Here is a 19,488-nt window from a genome sequence, read left to right on the forward strand (position 1 = left end):
GTCATAGAAAACATAAATATATAATCAAACTACAGTGAATAAGTGCAAATCTCCAGGCACGGTTAGATATTGGACATCTGATTTTAGCTGCACTTAATCTGGATGAAAGTGAGGCTTCAGTAAAAACACTGTGTGGCACCAAGGCCTTGGAGAACTCAAAACTCTCAGATTTAATTGAATCTAAATTTTAGGGGGAAAGGTATAATAGATGAATTTTACACATGAACAATCGGGTAGAAGTTCAGAATCCAGAACCAGCTAATGCAAAAAGTGAAGCATTTTCAGCAAATACGTCTGTTGGTACAGACCATGTCTACAGAGTTCTCCTCTAAGCAGATATTTTACTAACAGCAACCAAAATAATTACAGCAAATGTTCTGAATTAGAAACTCTTGTCACAGACACATGATAATTGTGCTAAACATCATCATTTTGCTATGTCTGAGTCTTTCATTTTTATTACATCATCTACAACATCAGTCCTATGGACATCTTTTTGTTAATAATTCTAACCACACATATTGAAAGGTATCTGTTTGTTTAATAATCTGATGCACTTCAGCTTCTCTTCAGACCATTGCCTACCAGACCATCATGCACTGCATTTCTTTTTTTCCATCACCTACACTGCCTGAATGCCCACGCATGTAGATGTTCTGTTCCTGCTCCCACAGTCTGCTTGGCTACTGCTGACCTGTGATCTTTGCTCTTCCAGTGCTGCTGAAAGTGATGATGCGCTGGTTAACAGCTCTATTACCAAGCTTAGTGCACTCTTGTACTGTTACAGACTATGCTTACACTGTAGTAGACCAAATATCCCTGCCTATACATTCCTTTTTACCCAGAGTAAGACCAACCACACATCATTAGTTTGTTTTCATTTCGACTAACCAACTAACCTTCCTTCCTTCCTTCCTTCCTTCCTTCCTTCCTTCCTTCCTTCCTTCCTTCCTTCCTTCCTTCCTTCCTTCCTTCCTTCCTTCCTTCCTTCCTTCCTTCCTTCCTTCCTTCCTTCCTTCCTTCCTTCCTTCCTTCCTTCCTTCCTTCCTTCCTTCCTTCCTTCCTTCCTTCCTTGTGTTGAACTTCCCCTACCCCTTCCAACCTTGCTTTCTTGACCTTCTCTTCCCCCTATTTCATCCTTCATTCCCTCTCTTTTATTCCCATTTTCTTCCTTTTTTTCATTCCTTTTCTTTCCTTCATTTTCCATACATCTTTCCCTCCCCCTTTCTTCACCTCATTTTCCTAACTTCTCTCCCTTTTTTTCTTTCCTTTTCCATCCTTCCCTCCCTTTTCTTCCTCCTTTCCCCACCCCCAACAAATGAGCAGATTAGGAGAACTCAGGAGAATGGATTTAATAACTGATTTATAACACGTGAATCAATGTTACCTATTTTTTCTACACCGTTTTATTTTCCAAGGAAAATAGCATATTGCAAAGCAACAAAAACAAAAGGGACATTATCACAGTTCTTGGCCAGTGTAGCCTTGGAAGTACAGCCAAGAATGCTTGTAATCATGAGCAGAACATCAGTCCATTTGTGGTGTATTGAGGCTTTTAAAGGTTACACATGATGAAGGCACAGCAGCGCAGCGTTCATCATACCTTCCTGGAGCTCTCAGAATCTCTCTCTTGTCAGAGCCCTTTCAGTGCCATCACTATAGCAACCCATGCCTTTCACTCACTTTCTGTGTCATTTGACCGATCTACATAAAGAACCATGAGCAGAGGCTCTTCACTTAGACACAAAACAGAAAGAAAGTAGAGGAGCTTCACCACCCTAAGAGCCGAGATGGATATGGTAGATGCAAAAAAATGTAAATATTGTATAATGCACAAGAGTGGACACGGTTTAGGACATCTAATATTATCGGTTTAATCACATAAACACATTTGTCTCATACTATGTATTTGTGTATTTATGTATACAACACATTGCTGATGTATTAAGAAACGGTATTGAAACTTACAAGAAAGATCAACATCACTGATGTTTAAGGTAACTTCAGTGAAGAAAGCTAATTATGCAAAGACAGATAGAGAGATATAGCCTGAAATATGGATACCTTTGACATCCAGTAACTGTACCATTGACTTTTCTTCTTTTTTTCTGTAACATCACCTGTTTTGGACCTGCCTTGCACAGTCCCCTGTCTGGATGTCTATCATGAATTCTTTGTCATCCAGTACTTCTGTAGATATCTTCCCTAGAGCTATAACTAGGCTCTGTGGTGTTCTGCCCATAAGTCTATTGCAGCCAGCCTATTTTTTGACCTGGTGGCTTTTTTGCCACTCTTGGCAAGGCATCTCGTCCTAGTTTACTGGAAGAGCCCACATCCTCCCTCCCATCCTCATGGGATAAAAAATGACTTATTTTTTATGTGAAAAATAAGATACCTTCTTGCTTTGGAGTGTGACTGTGGGTATTTGTGCTTATTCAGCCCCAAGAGTATTAGCAAAGTTGGACAGTGATATTGGGTGATGCGGCCTAGTACACAGTCACATTCAAGTGCATCCCAAAGGTGTTCAGTGGGGTTAAGGTTAGTGCTCTGTGCGCTTCTTCCACTCTAACTTTGACAAACCATGTCCTCACTCTGTGCATTGTCATGGTGGAACAGGTTTGGGAAATCTACACTGGTCAGGCATAACATTATGAGCAGTGACAGGCGAAGTAAATAACACTGATTATCTCCTCATCATTGCACCTGTTAGTGGGTGGGATATATTAGACAGTAAGTGAACATTTTTTCCTTAAAGCTGATGTGTTAGAAGCAGGAAAAATGGGCAAGCGTAAGGATTTGAGCGAGTTTGACAAAGGGCCAAATTGTGATGGCTAGACGACTGGATCAGAGCATCTCCAAAACTGCAGCTTTTGTGGGGTGTTCCTGGTCTGCAGTGGTCAGTATCTATCAAGACTGTAAGTCCTGTAAGTATTCTTTAAGTCCTGGGCCCCACCTCGCAATTTACAGCACTTAAAGGATCTGCTGCTAACATCTTGGTGCCAGATACCACAGCAAACCTTCAGGGATCTAGAGGAGTCCATGCCTCGATGGGTCAGGGCTGTTTTGGCGGCAAAAGGGGGACCAACACAATATTAGGCAGGTGGTCATAATGTTATGCCTGATCAGTGTACATTCTATTGAGAATTTGCCAAAGACGTACTATTGAGAAAGGCCCACATATGGGTGAGATGATCAGGTGTCCTCATACTTTCAGCCATATCGTGCATTTCATGATGATCAAATCATAAAAATGATTAAATCATGAAAACTATAAAAGCAAATTGTGCTCTGGCAAAATACCAATACCATACAAGTAATCTGATAAAACATATTATGGTGTTTAAACATTATCTTTAATAGAGAGCACATGCGCAGAAGACCTGAGTATACAGAACAGCATCAGCATGTATAATCATTAAAAAACAACAATGCAAGCACTGAGACTTTGCCAGTCAGCCATCTTTATGGACTCCGTTCAAGATAATCTCATTTCTAGCAACTCACATCAGCAATATAAACAAGTACCACGATGCTCTTGTTGGTCTCAGTAAGCACTTAATATCTGACACAGTATCAATATGATATCAGTGTGTATATTAGAGAAGGAAAGAACAGGTTAAATGTAATGCATACTGTAAATTCATGCAATAAACAGTATTACAAATTTTACTTTATTGTTTAACATCTACCTTTAAAAAGAAAGAATGGACAAAAGCTACGTACTGATTTTACCTTCTACTAAAAAGGAAACTGGGGCAAACTCACAGTGAACATAAGCTGACAGCCGCCCAGGATGTAGTCCAAGAATGAGTAATCCCTCGTAATCTGAGGAGCATCAAACAAACACGCGGTCAGCCACACACTTCTTCACAAAGCATCCTTGTGTTTTGAGCAACACAAGAGCAAACTAATAGAGGTGCCTTTATCATGTAGCATCCCTGTATGTGTACAGGGTCATACAAGCTGAACTCCTCATTACGGCAAATAACTGAGTCCTTTTACCACTTGGCTCAACTCATGTGCAGGAGCAATTCCGCTCACTACTGGTGGCTCAGGAGTAACAGGTGCCTTGTGCTGATATTAATACTATGTGTTATTTACCAGAGGAGTAAGAGGCATTATGTTAATCTCTGCCTACAGAACTACAAAGCCCTAATTATTGCTAGCATAATAAAAATAAATAAAAAAAGTTACATAAGCAGACCTGTAAGGAGTATGATAAATTCTTTAATGCTTAAATGTAATGTCAGCTTTGTAGTGCATTTATTTTAACTGCTTAATTCTAGAGCTGGTGAACTGGTATGGGAGTGAGGGCACTTCTTCACCTTGCAGGACTTCAAAATGATGAATCCAGAGTTCTTGTAGTTCTTTTTCTTCTTCTGTTTCTTAGGATTGATGCATTCAAACTCCACCTGCAAACAGAGTTGATAACATTATATAGGAGGAATACTCATGAGCGCAAATGTTTCTCCTGTTCACAAGTAGATAGCATCTGTGTCATTCAGTCAGATGAATGCCTTCAGGAGGCTCTGTCTTTGGGGTACAATTGTATTATTGATGAGTATCTTCTTGACTGGTAAAGGTTTGTTGTCAGTAATAACAACCTTTAGGGTTTCCTGTGTTGAGTCATAGTAGTACAGTGCTGAGATTAGTAAAGAATAAAACATAAAACAGGACATGCTGTTATAGAAAATTCATTTATTTCCACCACAAAGCTGTTTCCAATAACGGCACAGTGGTTTATTCCCCTTATAACACAGCACTTTTCTATTAATTACAATATATGATAGTTTTGGCTAAATTATGGAATGGCCATGAAACATATTTCCTACTGTATCTTCATATATTATATCCTCCTACTATAAACTATATTAAAACAGCTTCTTCAAATCTTTTTTCCTCTCTTGAAGTTAATTATGACAAAAAAGCAGCTTGTCAAAGCTTAAAGTCTTTCAGAAGGCGGAAACATTAAAAAAATTACAGCTTTATTTCTGGACAATTGTAAGAGGTAAGAGTGGACTACTTAAAGACTACTTCCAAAATGCTCTATACAAAAACACCACCAACAGCTGATATGGTTACTGTTACATTCTATCTGATGCTTCCACTACACAAGTCCCTGTGCAAGTTGTTAATATAGAAAGGATAATGCATTAATATAAACTTTGCAGCTAGAAGTATTGTCATAGCCATGCTGTTATAGAAAAGTAAAACACCTTCCGTCTAATAGAGAGAATAGAGCATTCAGCGTCGCTGTGGTATAATTATAATAATGATGATAGAAAGTAGAACATGGTGGCAGGGCTAAAATGGGGTGGGGGTGTAAGCAGAAAAGGTGTTTTGAAAGAGGACAAAGTAGTCATTGTTCCAAAGTCTAGGGTTAATAGAACTGAAGATAAGATTATCTCCATTTCAGAAATAATGTAAACCCTAGACGTATAGCAGGTGGCTGCGAACAGCAAAAGGTCAAGCTGTGGTTGTAGCTACTTGTTTCCTGTAAGAACACACAGACTCACTTAGAACAGGCAACACACCATGCTTGTTTCTGCAAACAAGGTGGCAGTTAAACAAGAGTGATTTACATCTCCAAAAAAAGAAGCCGTTACTCTCTCTCTGTCTCTCTCATTCTTTCTAATTCCTGCTCTCATTCTTTCCTATCTCTCCCACTTAGTCTGTCACACTCTCCACATTTGAGTGCATCTCTGCTCATTCGCACTTTCTTTCAGCTTCATTATGCCAGATAATGAAGCACAGTCACTGTTCCCACAATGTCTAGAGGAATGAGAGCAACAAACCCAAGAGAAAAGATATTTCCTTCTCTGTGCATGTGCATTATGAAAGTAATGACTCTGGTGTGAGTAGAAATGAATTGCTGCTGGAAGCTTTAACAGGATGCCTGCAGGTATCCTTCGTCATCATGGTAAGCCAGTACTGTACCTGTATAGACGTTTTCACTGCTGTAACAGAATTTAAGAACAAAATACTAAAATACAGTTATGATATACTGAATATTAAAACACTAATGAGAGGAAATGAGCTATAATGCTTAGGAAAAGTAAAACAAATACAAATTACAAATAAATATAACACAGAATAATATTAGGAATCAACTGTATTAGCTGGATTTACTAAATATTAAATTTACTGAATTTACTTACTTTTAATAAATGTACATTTCCTTTTATAAACACAGCTCTGTTTATTTTAGCCAACTATGTTACTGTAGTTGTTTATTAATTTATAATTCTATAAAACATTTACAGGTTTTTTGCAGAAAAATCTATCTATTTCACTATCATGTCTCTTTATCCACTGAACCGCTTTGGTTAATGTCATGATACTGGATCGGCCACACATAACATTTCAATCCAATTTCTTTCCTTTAGGTTTGGACGTTTCTATGTCTACTGTAATTCTTCCACACCGAAGAATTTAAATGGAAATGATGATCCCCTGCACCACTAGATATAAAACAGCCCCAAAGCATTGCTGATCCTGCATCATATCATACGGGATAGGTATATCATATCACACAGTGTGTATTAGGTGCATTTCTTTGTATGTAGTCCACATATCTCACCACATGCAGAAAGGGAACAAGGTCTGAAAGTTAATATTTGGTCATATCTTATGGCAGTATAAGATTACATGTTCATGTCCAATGACATTTCACAAATAGCATGTTTTCATGGAAAGGGCCCCTCCTCCAGCCTGCCCACTGTGTGAATGCTTATTGTAACTGTTATAATTGTTTTTATGGTATTTTAACTGCTTATGTTTATTTTTTCCATATGCATTACATTATTCAGGTTAACAGCTGTATGTTTCATTTGTATTAAAAAATCTCCAGTGATGATCTCCAATGATTCATTGTATTACTAATATATAATAATAATATTTATATATAATAATCTAATTTTAACAAAATATGTTTTAGAGGAAAGGAAAGCAGCTTCCTCTGCTTTTTAACAGGGGTTTATTTTTTATTTGTGAGTATATTGTTTATTTCTATACAGTTTTCCCCCCATTAAGCTACAGTATCCTAAATGATGCGTATAATTTAAAGATAATTGTAGCATATCAGAAGTAATGTTAACGTCTCTATAACTACCTTACATTAATTATGTGCCCAAAGAGATGCTGTGATTTTTAAAAAAAAAAAATGCAGTGTATTAACTCTGAAATGAAATCTAATATTTTAAGCTTCTTAATGTAATATTCAAAGCCTTTCATTTGTATAGTTTTAATTCCAAGTGCATAAAGATTTTTTCAAAAGATCCACAGTGAGCTCTGTTTGTGGTTATTTCTGAGAAAGTGTGTAATACTTTAAGTTCAGCTCACCTCTACTGAGTTCTGTGCTTCACTCATCTTGGTTACTGTGGTCAGAAATTCTCCAATGAAGTCATGACCTCCATCGTTATCATAATCATAGCATATCACCTGAAAAAATAAACGCTTCCTCAGAGTCGAGGCTCAGATGTGCTCAAGACTGGACTAATATAAACACAAATCACTGCTGTTTTTCCAAACTGCTCTTTAAACGCATTCTGATCAGTTAACTAGAACCAATAAAACTTTTAACAATAAGACTTTTGTCACCATTCGTGGGTAACGACTTAAGCAAACATCAGTAGAGAAGTTAAAAGCAGATACCCCTGACATTTTTCCAGGAAAATACCTGCCAGTAACTGCAGCCAGTAACACCCAACAGAAAAAATACACCAAGATAACGTCTGTTTTGTTTTCCATGAACCCATTAGTCAGTAGTAAGTAACATTTTAGGGCAAGGAATACTTTTGGACATGGATTGGAGTCAAAAAGACTACAGAAGATTTTCTAATGGGTGACGTTTCTAGCAGTGTCTTATTTTCTACCACCAGGTTATCATTTACAGTACATGGAAATAAGACCTACTTTGATGTTTCTGTCCACATCACCATTGCAGAGAGAAATCAGTGGCACAGTGAACGACTTCCATACAGGGTCCAGAGTGTTCTTAATCACCTGCCACACAGCAGATACACAAATACTATTTTATGACAGAACTAGATGTTCATAGACAGACGGTATGTATCAAGTAACTGTCAATAGTGAATGTAAATTACACTGATAAAAAGTCTGGAGCTTGGATCAAATGATGACTGAATAAATACACTATATTGCCAAAAGTTTTGGGACACCCAAATCATTGAATTCAGGTGTTGTTTTTCAGGAGTTGGGCTTGGCCCCTTAGTTCCAGTGAATGGAACTTTCACCAAGACATTTTGGACAATTTCATGCTCCCAACTTTGTGGGAACAGTTTGGGGATGACCCCTTCTCGTTCCAACATGACTGCACACCAGTGCACAAAGCAAGGTCCATAAAGACATGAGTAAGTGAGTTTGGTGAAGAGGAACTTGACTGAGTCCTGAACACCTTTGAGATGAATTAGAGCGGAGACTGTGAGCCTTCCCACAAGACTTGGAGCTGTTATAGCTGCAAGGTGCGGGCCAACTCCATATTAAATTCATGTGCATTTAAAGGCAGATGTTCCAAAACTTTTGGCAATATAGTGTAGTTTTTCTACTTTTGCCAGTTTGATGAAGGATGAAATTGTCAATACTGAAGTTTATGTCTATGTATAAAGTCATTTCTTTATTAAAAAATAATTTTTATTATTCCCAATGTATTGTATATTGATGTGTTTCCCTAAGCTATAAGTTAGATGGCACTATGTGCTCTGATTATGATTACTATGAACTTTTTTTTGGAGAAAAGCTTCCCGGTGGCTCTGAATGAAACTGTCTGTGCATAGCTTCATCAGGAATACTGTTAAGAATTTAATCTAGAAGTTTTAACTCTCTTTCTGGTCAGTACATATTTCCTTGGGGTAACAGTGAAAGAGAATAAATATACAGTCTGTGCTGTACCTCTGTTCTGTGGACCAGCATCCATTTTCCATCCTCTCCTTGTTTGTGGAACTCCAGGTAAGGGTCTGATTTACCAAAGAAATCCTGGTATCCAGAGTAGAAACATATCAGTAAAATGAATAACATTATTTTAGTTCTATAAGTCTAAGAAAAAGAGTTTTGAGCATGTCTTACTTTTTTATCCAGCTTTCTTCCACACATGGACAGGGTAATTATTCTGTTGTCTGATAACTCTTGGGCTGTTATCTAGAATAAATATGCAAATTTAATGTGATTCTGTTAAATACACAAACTGTATTGCTACAGTAAACTGGTGACTTTAGGACTTTAGGGTTGGACTTTAGGTCTTACTGTGATGGCTCCCTTTCCTGCCGGTTTGCCGTTGGCCAAGATAAGAGGCCGATGAAGTTTCTTATTGGACACAATCTGTGTGGTGCAAGACATGCTAGTTAAATAAGCTCAGAAGAAGATGGATAAAGAGCTCTTTAATCAGCCAAAGGTCATCACTGTGGCTTTGATTGCAAACGAGAGTTACCAAAATCAATGCTGGCTCATTAGCTAATGATTACTTAAAGCATGGTGCGCAGAGATGGCTGGATCTATTCCTACATGATGCATCATGTTGCTAACTGACTGAAAATGATTTGTATTTTTGTAACCCCATGTCCAATTAACACTCAGCTGTTTACAATGTTCGGCTATTTAAAATGTTTATTTTGCTTGTTAAGACAGAATATATTTAGGCCACTCTCTGAACATCTCTCTGCCAATAAGGACTAACACCTGCCAGTCGCTTAAAAAAATAAAATAAAATAATACAAATAATACAAATAAATTATATATATACATATATATATATATATATATATATATATATATATATATATATATATATATATTTATATATATATATATACATCGAGTTACATATATATACATATATATATATATATATATACAGTGCTATGAGAAGGTTTTTGCCCCCTTCCTGTTTTTAAATTTTTTATTTTTTGCATATTTGTCACACTTAAAAGATTCAGATCATCAAGCTAATTTTAATATTACACAAAGATAATGCAAGTAAATACAAAATGCAATTTTTAAATAATGATTTCATTTATTAAGGGAAAAAAGCTGTCCAAACCTGCTTGGCACTACATGAAAAAGTAATTGCCCCCTAAATCTAATAACTGGTTGTGCCACCCTTTGCAGCAACAACAACATCGCTGTGGAGGAATTTTGGCCCATTCTTCTTTGCTGAATTGTTTTAATTCAGCCACATCAGAGGGTTTTCGAGCATGAATGGACTGTTTAAGGTCATGCCACAGCATCTCAATCGGATTTAAGTCTGGACTTCGACTTGGCCACTCCAAAACCTTCATTTTGTTTTTCTTGAGCCATTCAGAGGTGGACTTGCTGGTGTGTTTGGGATCATTGTCCTGATGCATAACCCAAGTGCGCTTGAGCTTAAGGTCACAAACTGACGGCTAGACATTCTCCTTCAGGATTTTCTGATAGAGTGCAGAATTCATGGTTCCATCAATTATGGCAAGTCGTCCAGGTCCTGAAGCTGCAAATCAGCCCCAGACTATCACACTACCACCACGTTTGACTGTTGGTATGATGTTCTCTTTATGAAATGCTGTGTTGGTTTTACACCAGATGTAACAGGACACACACCTTCCAAAAAGTTCTTTTGTCTCATCAGTCCACAAAATATTTGCCCAAAAGTCTTGGGGGATAATCAAGATATTTTTTGGCAAATGAGCCTTTGTGTTCTTTTTGGTCAGCAATTGCTTTTGCATTGGAACTCTCCCATGGATGCCCTTTTTGCCCAGTCTTTTTCTTATTGTTGAATCATGAACACTGACCTTAATTGAAGCATGTGGGGCCTGCAATCTTTTAGATTTTGTTCTGGGTTCTTTTATGACCTCCTGAATGAGTCATCATTGCGCTCTTTGGGTCTTCGGCCACTCCTGGGAAGTTTCACCACTGTGCCAAGTTTTCTCCATTTGTGGATAATGGCTCTGACCGTGGTTCGCTGGAGTCCCAAAGCCTTAGAAATGGCTTTATATCCCTTTCCAGACTGATACATGTCAACTATTTTGTTTCTCATCTGTTCTTGAATTTATATAGATCATGGCATGATGTGTTGCTCTTTAAGCATAGTTCACTTTGTCAGACAAGTTCTATTTAAGTGATTTCTTGATTCAACAGGTCTGGCAGTAATCAGGCCTGGGTGTGTCTAGTGAAATTTAACTCAGCTTTCTAAAATAATGTGCTTAATCGGTTCTTTCATGATTTAACAGGAGGGGGCAATTCATTTTTCACGTAGTGCCATGCAGGTTTGGACAGTTTTTTTTCCCATTAATAAATGAAATCATCATTTAAAAACTGCATTTTGTATTTACTTGCATTATCTTTGTGTAATATTAAAATTTGCTTGATAATCTGAGCAAATTCATATGATATACAACAAGCAATGGATGCTGAAGATGTAAAACTGATGCTGTACCACTCCCAATGTGCAGATGAACTCCCCCAAAAAGTCGTGCTCATACAGCTGGCTGCTGCACTTGTCCTCATCAAACATGGCAAACTTCAGCTTCTGGACCTCCTCAAAGTGGTAATCCACCTGGAACTTCACTCCAAACACAGGATTCAGATTGTTCACCGCTGTCTCTGTTCGGCCCAGCTGCAGACACACACACACACACACAGACAGACACACACATACATAAACAAGAAACAGAGTTACTTAGCTCATCTCCTGAAGACAATCCCATCAGCAGTTTGGAGCACTTATCCTTGGAGATAAGACAAGCTGTGCTTCAGCCAGTTTGCATTTGGTAAGGATATGATTGCTATTGATCTCAGCTTTCTTCCACTGCATTTTGTTAAGGCTCTGTGGTGCAGAGTAACATACTTGCAGAGAAAACAAGCAGACTGACAGCATTTCTGAGAAGAGGCAAATTTGTGTAGCTGACACAACATGGTGCAATTTATGGTCATTAGACATTTAGGGAATGTTCGGAAGAGATAAAAAAAAAATAGAGGAAGGAAGGAAGGAAAAGCAGAGAAACAGAGAGGGAATGAGATGGAGAGATAAATGACAGAGTTCAACTATTTATTGACTAAATGCTTGCCAACAGTCCAAGGCAATATGGAAACACACAAACGTACTCACACACACAATTGCATATGTGTATACACCCAAGCAGACCCCTAGATGGGACTGAACATATGGACAGAGATGTGATGCTGTGTGTACAGTTCTGAGGAAAAACATTTTCTTGCCACCCCTCTGTGTGTGGTGTGAGTGAGTGTGTGTGTGTGTGTGCCTCCTTTTCTTCAGGAAACAACAAATCAACAGTTTCTTTCATTGGCTTTAAAGAATAGCTTTCTTTCTCTGTTTCCATAAACAATAAGAACTTCTCTTTCCACTATGAAATCTTTATCACCACATTTTATAACATTATTTTTTACCGTTTTTTGTTTTTACATTTTTAAATGTGGTAAAGACTGTATGTAGAATTTCCATATTTTACCTTTTTTATAAACAGTTACTACAAAGAAAACCATTTCACTATATAACAACAATTTTTATTGTGAGATTGAGATGAAAATCTTTTTTGTATATGAAACTAGAGCAAAGTTACATTTTTCAGTTATGTGCCAGCTAGTTTTCATCAATGTGCATCATGGACATGCACATACACACACACACACACACACACACAAGGAAGAAACGTGTTACTGCTCCATGAACCCATTTCTGAAAAACAATTTCAGAATATATTACTACAATGCTTTTTGGAGACTAATACTTTCCCTTGTTATTTCCCCTAACCCCTACCACACTCCCCCTTTATCTCTCTCTGCATCTCTGCTTAAAAAGCATACGCCTTTTGTTTCCATGCTGTTGCCATGACTACGGCGAGCTGAGAAGCACTGATTTCATGTTCAGGCTTGCACTATTGACTGTTAGTGGGTTAGTAGAGATCCACTCCAAATCACAAAGACACACAACTCTCTTTAACTCATGTTGTGGCCCCCGGAGCACCCGCTCCTTCTTAAAGTGTTTCTCTCAGACTTACTGACTAAGTGTAATGCGCCACAAACCTTTCCTAGTTTGTCTTGATATCTCTCTCCCTCACAGAATTCCATTCACCCTCTCCAAAACCTCCATTCTATATACGATTTTGTTCAATTTCTTTTCTTTTCTTATAGCAGACATCTCATTTTGTCCATCACTTTTATACCTGATTTCAGATACTCTCACATATAATCTTAGTCTTTGCCCCGGTCCCTAAACTACACATCAGTACTACTGAAGAACAGTGTGGACACATCAGTGCTGCCGCACCTCCACCCAGTTACTGTCCACTTCCTGGAAGAGCACGCAGAATGGGTCGGATTTAGAGGCGACGTCACGGTCCAGCAGGTTGGAGCAGGACACAGAGAGCTCCACTTTGGTGACACAGTGCTGAGGGCCAATGGCAGGGCCGGCATTGGGCCCCGAGCCCATTGTGTATGCCATGCAGGCTGGTGTGCCTCCTCTCCCACAGCCTACACACACACACACACACAAACACACACACAGAGGGAAAGTAATTAGTACACAGGAATAGAATACAGAGAATACTAAATACTAATAGAATACTAATAGAATACAGAGAATACTAAATCAAATCTGTCAAGTTGCCTTCATTAAATTTGCTGGACCTTTTTTTTATACCTCGTTTGCAAACTGTACGAACAGATTATATCATTAACAGCAATAGTCTTCTGTTTAAAAAATAGTTCAATAGCACATATACTTTTAGCTCAGAAACTCCACAGCTAATGTGTTATGGTAACTGCAGCGATCTGGATGAAGACAGCATAATACCCTCTCTGGGTGAGAGAAATAGTATTTTTCTCTGCACTGTTAATCAGTACACTAGTTATTAGCGGTTGACTGTGAACATATATACAAAAGAATGATGCAGTTATAGACATCATGACACAGAATTTTTATGAGCACAAAAAACTTTACTGTACATCAACATGACTGTCATTGCTAACAGCACTAGGTGTAAGATTTACACCTAAAGTTAGCTGGGAGAAAGGCTCACACAGCCCATAGTAGCTAGCTGGTCAGCTAAAGTGAGATACGTAGCTGAACACAGAGAATGGAGAACAAAATGCACCATTAACATTCGCTAGCTAAAAAAACAACTTCACAAGAAGGTAAATATGATTTTACTAGCATTTGTATATCGACAGAATTTCTAACAAAACTGTTACTCTCTACAGCTTTAACCACATTGCATAACCAGAATAAAATCTCCCTCCATCTCTCTCACTTTCTCTTTCTCTCTCTCTCTCTCTCTCTCTCTCTCTCACTCTCTCTCTCTCTCTGTTTGTCTCTCTTACTGTCACTCACTTACTCAAATCAGTCACTCTCACACACACACACACACACAGATATAGATAGCAAGAAAGAAGAAGAACGTCATAGCAGGACATGAGGAACACAGCAAGAGCTCCTGTTGCTAAGAGACTGATGTACCAATGGCATTTCTCTCTGTGTTAGTGTCACTAACCACAAATAGGCTATGACCACCATACACAGAGAATACAAATACAGCTGATTAATATTCATGTTTCATCCAGTTACTTCATGTTACATCTCAAACCTGTGTCTAATTACATTTAGACCTGCACACATACAAAAGCAAAAAAAAGAGGGTTATTTAACAGTGTTAAGCACAACAAGAACTGAAAGAAACTATTTGAACAACCCCCTGACACCAACACTCACCAACTAGAAAAAAAGAGAACAAAGTTTACCTACCAATGTGACCTACATAATAAGATGGTGTTGTCTTTGAGGCCACTCACCACATAGTAAAATGGGAAACATATTAAACAGATGGAAGGGTAGAAGGAAGGAACCAAACGCAAGATATCTATGATAAAAAAAGTAACTAGAACTGTTATAAATAAATGACTTTATTAACCTGAACATACAAAATGTTAAGGAACTTTGCTAAGAAAGTGCTAAAATATGGTAGTGATTAATTTGAGGTATGCTACAGCAAATTGCTTCAGATATAGTATATGTGCATTTTAAAGAATATGTAATTAAATAAAGCATAATATTCAATGTGACATCCACTGCATATAACCTGAGTTCATACCCCTGTGGTGTCTGGCTTATAAGTGATCAATTTCACTCAGAAACAAATGTTATGGGTTAAGGTCTTTGCTCAAGAGCATAACAGTTTTTTTCTGGCAGTCCTAGTTTCTAATCATTAGTCCAGAACTAGATCTGGCAAACAGGTCAGGTATGAAGCTTGCAGAAAGGCTTATTCATCTTAAGGATCTGTTTTATTCTGGTCAGGGTTGCTGTGGTTTCATGAGCCACCAGTGATCATTGTAATGGAGTTTGATGAACTGATTTATAAAAATCAATTTATTTCTCACCACATAGCTAAAATGATTGCTATGGTTGCTGTATTCTAGAGTCTATTGGCTAGGTACTGAATATTTTTATCACATATACATTACAGCACAGTGAAATTCTTTCTTCACATATCCCAACTTTGGAGGTTGAGGTCAGAGTGCAGGATCAGCCATGATACAGCAGGAAGGGATAAGGGCCTTGCTCAGGGCAAGTGGTGGCAGCTTAGTAGTGCTGGGTTTTGAACCACGATCTTCCAATCAACAACCCAGAGCCTTAACCACTTGAGATACCACTGCCCCACATAGGGGTAAAAGGTGACAATAGCAGGATTTATGTACACTAGCGGCTTTAAAATACTGATGTTTTGGATGGCTGAAATGTGCAAATGATCCCTAAAATTTTTATTATGTTATGTAACAATTCTGAACAAAAAAAAATAGGTACCATGGATAAGCTTACTAGATTCTTTAAGAAATCTTAACACTGAAAAGCCACAAGAAATGACATAAACGTTGGCCAAATTAACACAGTACAATAACACTGACAGGTCAAAACTGTCTCAGTGGTGTGTTTTAATATATAGTAAAGTATATGACAAACACTTTACAACCCAAAAATCATGGTATACTGTTTTTTGTTCCTATCGTGACACAGAAATATGTCTTGTCACCAAACATGTTTTCCTGAAGGCCATTAGTTGTGAAACTGAATAGGAATGCATCTCATTTCAGCAGAGACAATTAGCTATAAAAGAAAACAATGACTTGATCCTTACAGCAGGAGCCTGGATTAGAGGCAGAGAGACTCAATAAAACTGTGAAATATCCTGAAAACTGCAAATTGTAGTATTTTATATGTACAATAAATAAGATGTACATGTGCAGATAATTAGGTATGGGTAGTACAGATAGCAGATCAATGTTGGAGGATGACAAAACTGAATATAACATCATCCAAGCAGAGACGCAGTCCACACATAGGCAGATGGATGGATGACTAAACAGACAGCTTAGTGAAGCTAAACACACTGATAAGCTGAAGAAAGAAACAGCCATGGTTGTTGTTTGATGAATGACATTTGCTTCCCTTTTTGTGCCAATTAGTTACAGTATGAGCAGAACAGAAAACTTAGCTAAATGAGCTAACAAAAAAATTCTTAGCGCTAATATTTTGCCTGTACACTGCTCACTGAACTCCATGGGACACCATGATGTGTACACAAAAATGCACGCACACGTTTATGAGGAGCTTCCATTGACATAATTATAAAGCAGGTAATTAATGCTATGCCTACACCCGAGCCCAAACCTTAACTTAACTTCAGTAAACAAAAAAACCTTAAGGCTGTTTTAGTTTTTTTAAACAGGTTTAGGGGGGAAATGGAAAAAGGAAAAAGGAAAAAAGAAGCAGTTCCTCATGGGGACAAAGGTCAAAACTGTTTTCCTGTCCTTATGTGGAGGTATAAAAGCATTTATGCTTACAGATACTCCCAGACAAAAGAATGAATAGATTCAAGGTTTCAGATAAGCACAGTACTTCCTAAATTAACAACAGATGTTATCCATATTGCTTGAAAACATAATGTTATTAAACTTTTTGTCTCTCTAATTCCACAAATTCTGCTCAGGTCCAGATCTTAAAGAGGCTACAATCCTCTCATGGATGAAATCATTAGACCCTACGGTCTCACATCATATTTATAGAATTTTTTTGTTAGTTTCACCATCACACCTGCATGATGTTACAGTACAAACTGGAAGGAATTACAGGTACAGGTGAGAAACAATCCATTTATAATTCTATTCAAAACTGTAAACAAAAACATAATGATCTAAATCTACTTCAGGAGAGACAGAACCAGGAGCAAAACTCACCCAGTGAGCCCAAACATCCCATACCGCCATCCGAGAAGTGAGTTACACACCTTGAGTTTTGCCCCAACTAAGCAGTGTTTTTATATAGGCTTCCAATGTTAAGTATGGTTCTCAGGATAATCATACATCTCCCATGTCTTACTTTAGACAGTGACGTAATGGAATATTTATCTCTAATTCCCAGACTCCAGACACAACAGAAAGCTTTAGGAAGACACACAAACATGCACACACACACACACACACAGCTAGAGTCAGAGCTAAAGTCCACCCATCTGTGGTCATAGTGGAAACTCTGGCTCATGCTTTTCGAAAAACATCACTTAGATTACATCCAACTCCACACTTACTCACCTGTCTGCCTAGTGAATTACCAGAAATCTCACACTCCTTCTCAGCTTGGTATCTAATGCTTAGGAAATGCATATACAATGCTCCAGATTTGAAGTAAAACGAATTTGATTACCAATGTTATTTTCTCTTTTCAGATTTTTCAGGTTTCAGGAGAACAGTTAAAAGGGATAGACTCTTCTGCTGCAGTCTAGCATTTCTGTTTGACAGCATGATGCCTGCATAATGGGATCATCATGTAGACATCATGCAGTTAAACCTAAACGCTTCTCTCCTCTCTAATGTGACAACACCGTAATATTGATCTATCTGTCATTAGAAATCTGTGGATCTCCAGTTTAGCGCTTTTAGGGTTGTATGATAAAGCTTACACATTAGGTAACAATGCATTATAAAATGATGAGAATGTGGAGGAGGGAGAGAGTGAAGATTAAAGTGCATGAATTGGTGTATAATCCTAGACTAATTATATATAACTCCACATAACTATACACAGCAATTCAGATCCAGTAGTTCATGCAGCTGATTCACAAGGTCTCTATTTTATGTCTTTATTTGTCCTGTCTTATTACAGACAGGAAAACCCACAAACAACAGACATTAATAATGTAAAACTGACACATGCCCACAATTCCAGGAAATGCTGCATTGCACTTAGATACAGCACATCCTCCCTGTTGAGTGAAGCAATGAGGAATCTTTATAAGCATGGGGCACTTAAAGTTGCTGCAATCACTGTTGGCCATCATGCTAACTTCCACCCCATGCCAGGCTTACGCTGCGTGATGAAAGAGCACACATCTGACAACTGCTCAAACCCACACGACTCAATCTTTCTGGAAAATTGCCTTACACTATATGATACCTCACAGCACAAATTTGGACATTGCATGAACGCCCAAAGTTAAACGCTTGCAAACAAGCAGGCAGCGCAGAGTCTGTGCAGTTTTATGGATGAAAGGCTGAACAGAGGATGGTGTTGTCATTGTTCACGCAGTGCCGCTTTCATTATGGGTGTTTTGTGATCTTTTCTTCCTCTCAGTAATAAGTGTGGAAAAAAGGTGGTTGGCTGGCTTTAAGTGTCTCAGAGGAAGCACATGTTAGCCTTCACCCTCCCCAGTTGGTAGATGTCTTGTGATAGAGGAGAGCTGGCTGGGAATTGGTAAAATTGTGCCAAAACTGTATTAGTGTAAGCCTGGCTTAAATCCCATGTCTTTCATCTACACTTTCAAAAAACAGTAATAGACTGCACCTTTCCTTGTCACTTATTATTTGTGCTTTTAATATGTACAGTATCATTCACCTGGAGACGGGGATATAGCGTGCTTTTAAAGATGGATTTAAAGTACAGAACTGAACTGCAATTGCTTTTTAGAATAAAGATTAAGATAAAGGTATTCTACAGGCAACTATAAGTAAAAGATGCATACTAAAATTACAAAAGACTTGATGGTATCACCACAGCAACAAGCCCAGCTACAGTTATAGTATATCACACTATATGTAGTATTCTACTGTCCTGAGACTGTACACCTTTCTCTAAAGCCCATCCACCCAAACACAGGAATAGTGTATGGTTAACATGCAGCATCATCAAAAGTTGCCATAGTGCAGACAGTTGTTTCACACCCACAGTTACACACCTGTCTACAGATCGAGAGACTAAACAGGTTCTTACACTGATTAAATTAGCAGAATCAGATTAAAGTGAGCTCAGCATCCGATTTGGAGGCTTGTGAATTTTTCAAGTCTACCCAGCTCTCAATATCCACACTGATGCTCATGTCTTCTCATTTGCCCCATACAGTTTCCTTTCTGAATGCTTCCTTTTTTTCCTCAGCTATTCCCCGAGGCACTTTTGTAGTGTGAGCGGTGGTTAACAGAGCCTTTAGTTGAATGTCA

General features: G+C 38.1%; 1 protein-coding gene across 1 annotated transcript in view; it reads right to left on the reverse strand.

Moving 5' to 3' along the window:
• Positions 1 to 19,488, reverse strand: part of cpne2 (copine II) — a 39,204-nt gene that overhangs the window by 15,915 nt on the left and 3,801 nt on the right. Inside the window, exons 2-10 of the mRNA XM_058387718.1 lie at positions 13,277 to 13,479; positions 11,426 to 11,605; positions 9,262 to 9,336; positions 9,085 to 9,156; positions 8,911 to 8,994; positions 7,915 to 8,004; positions 7,342 to 7,440; positions 4,326 to 4,412; positions 3,766 to 3,825 (exon numbers count right to left, since the gene is read on the reverse strand). Of these exons, the coding sequence (XP_058243701.1) occupies positions 3,766 to 3,825; positions 4,326 to 4,412; positions 7,342 to 7,440; positions 7,915 to 8,004; positions 8,911 to 8,994; positions 9,085 to 9,156; positions 9,262 to 9,336; positions 11,426 to 11,605; positions 13,277 to 13,450 (921 nt within the window). The 5' untranslated portion in view covers positions 13,451 to 13,479. The remainder of the gene's footprint in view (positions 1 to 3,765; positions 3,826 to 4,325; positions 4,413 to 7,341; positions 7,441 to 7,914; positions 8,005 to 8,910; positions 8,995 to 9,084; positions 9,157 to 9,261; positions 9,337 to 11,425; positions 11,606 to 13,276; positions 13,480 to 19,488) is intronic.

The sequence above is a fragment of the Hemibagrus wyckioides genome, linkage group LG04 (genome assembly GCF_019097595.1).
Source record: "Hemibagrus wyckioides isolate EC202008001 linkage group LG04, SWU_Hwy_1.0, whole genome shotgun sequence".
NCBI lineage: Eukaryota > Metazoa > Chordata > Actinopteri > Siluriformes > Bagridae > Hemibagrus > Hemibagrus wyckioides.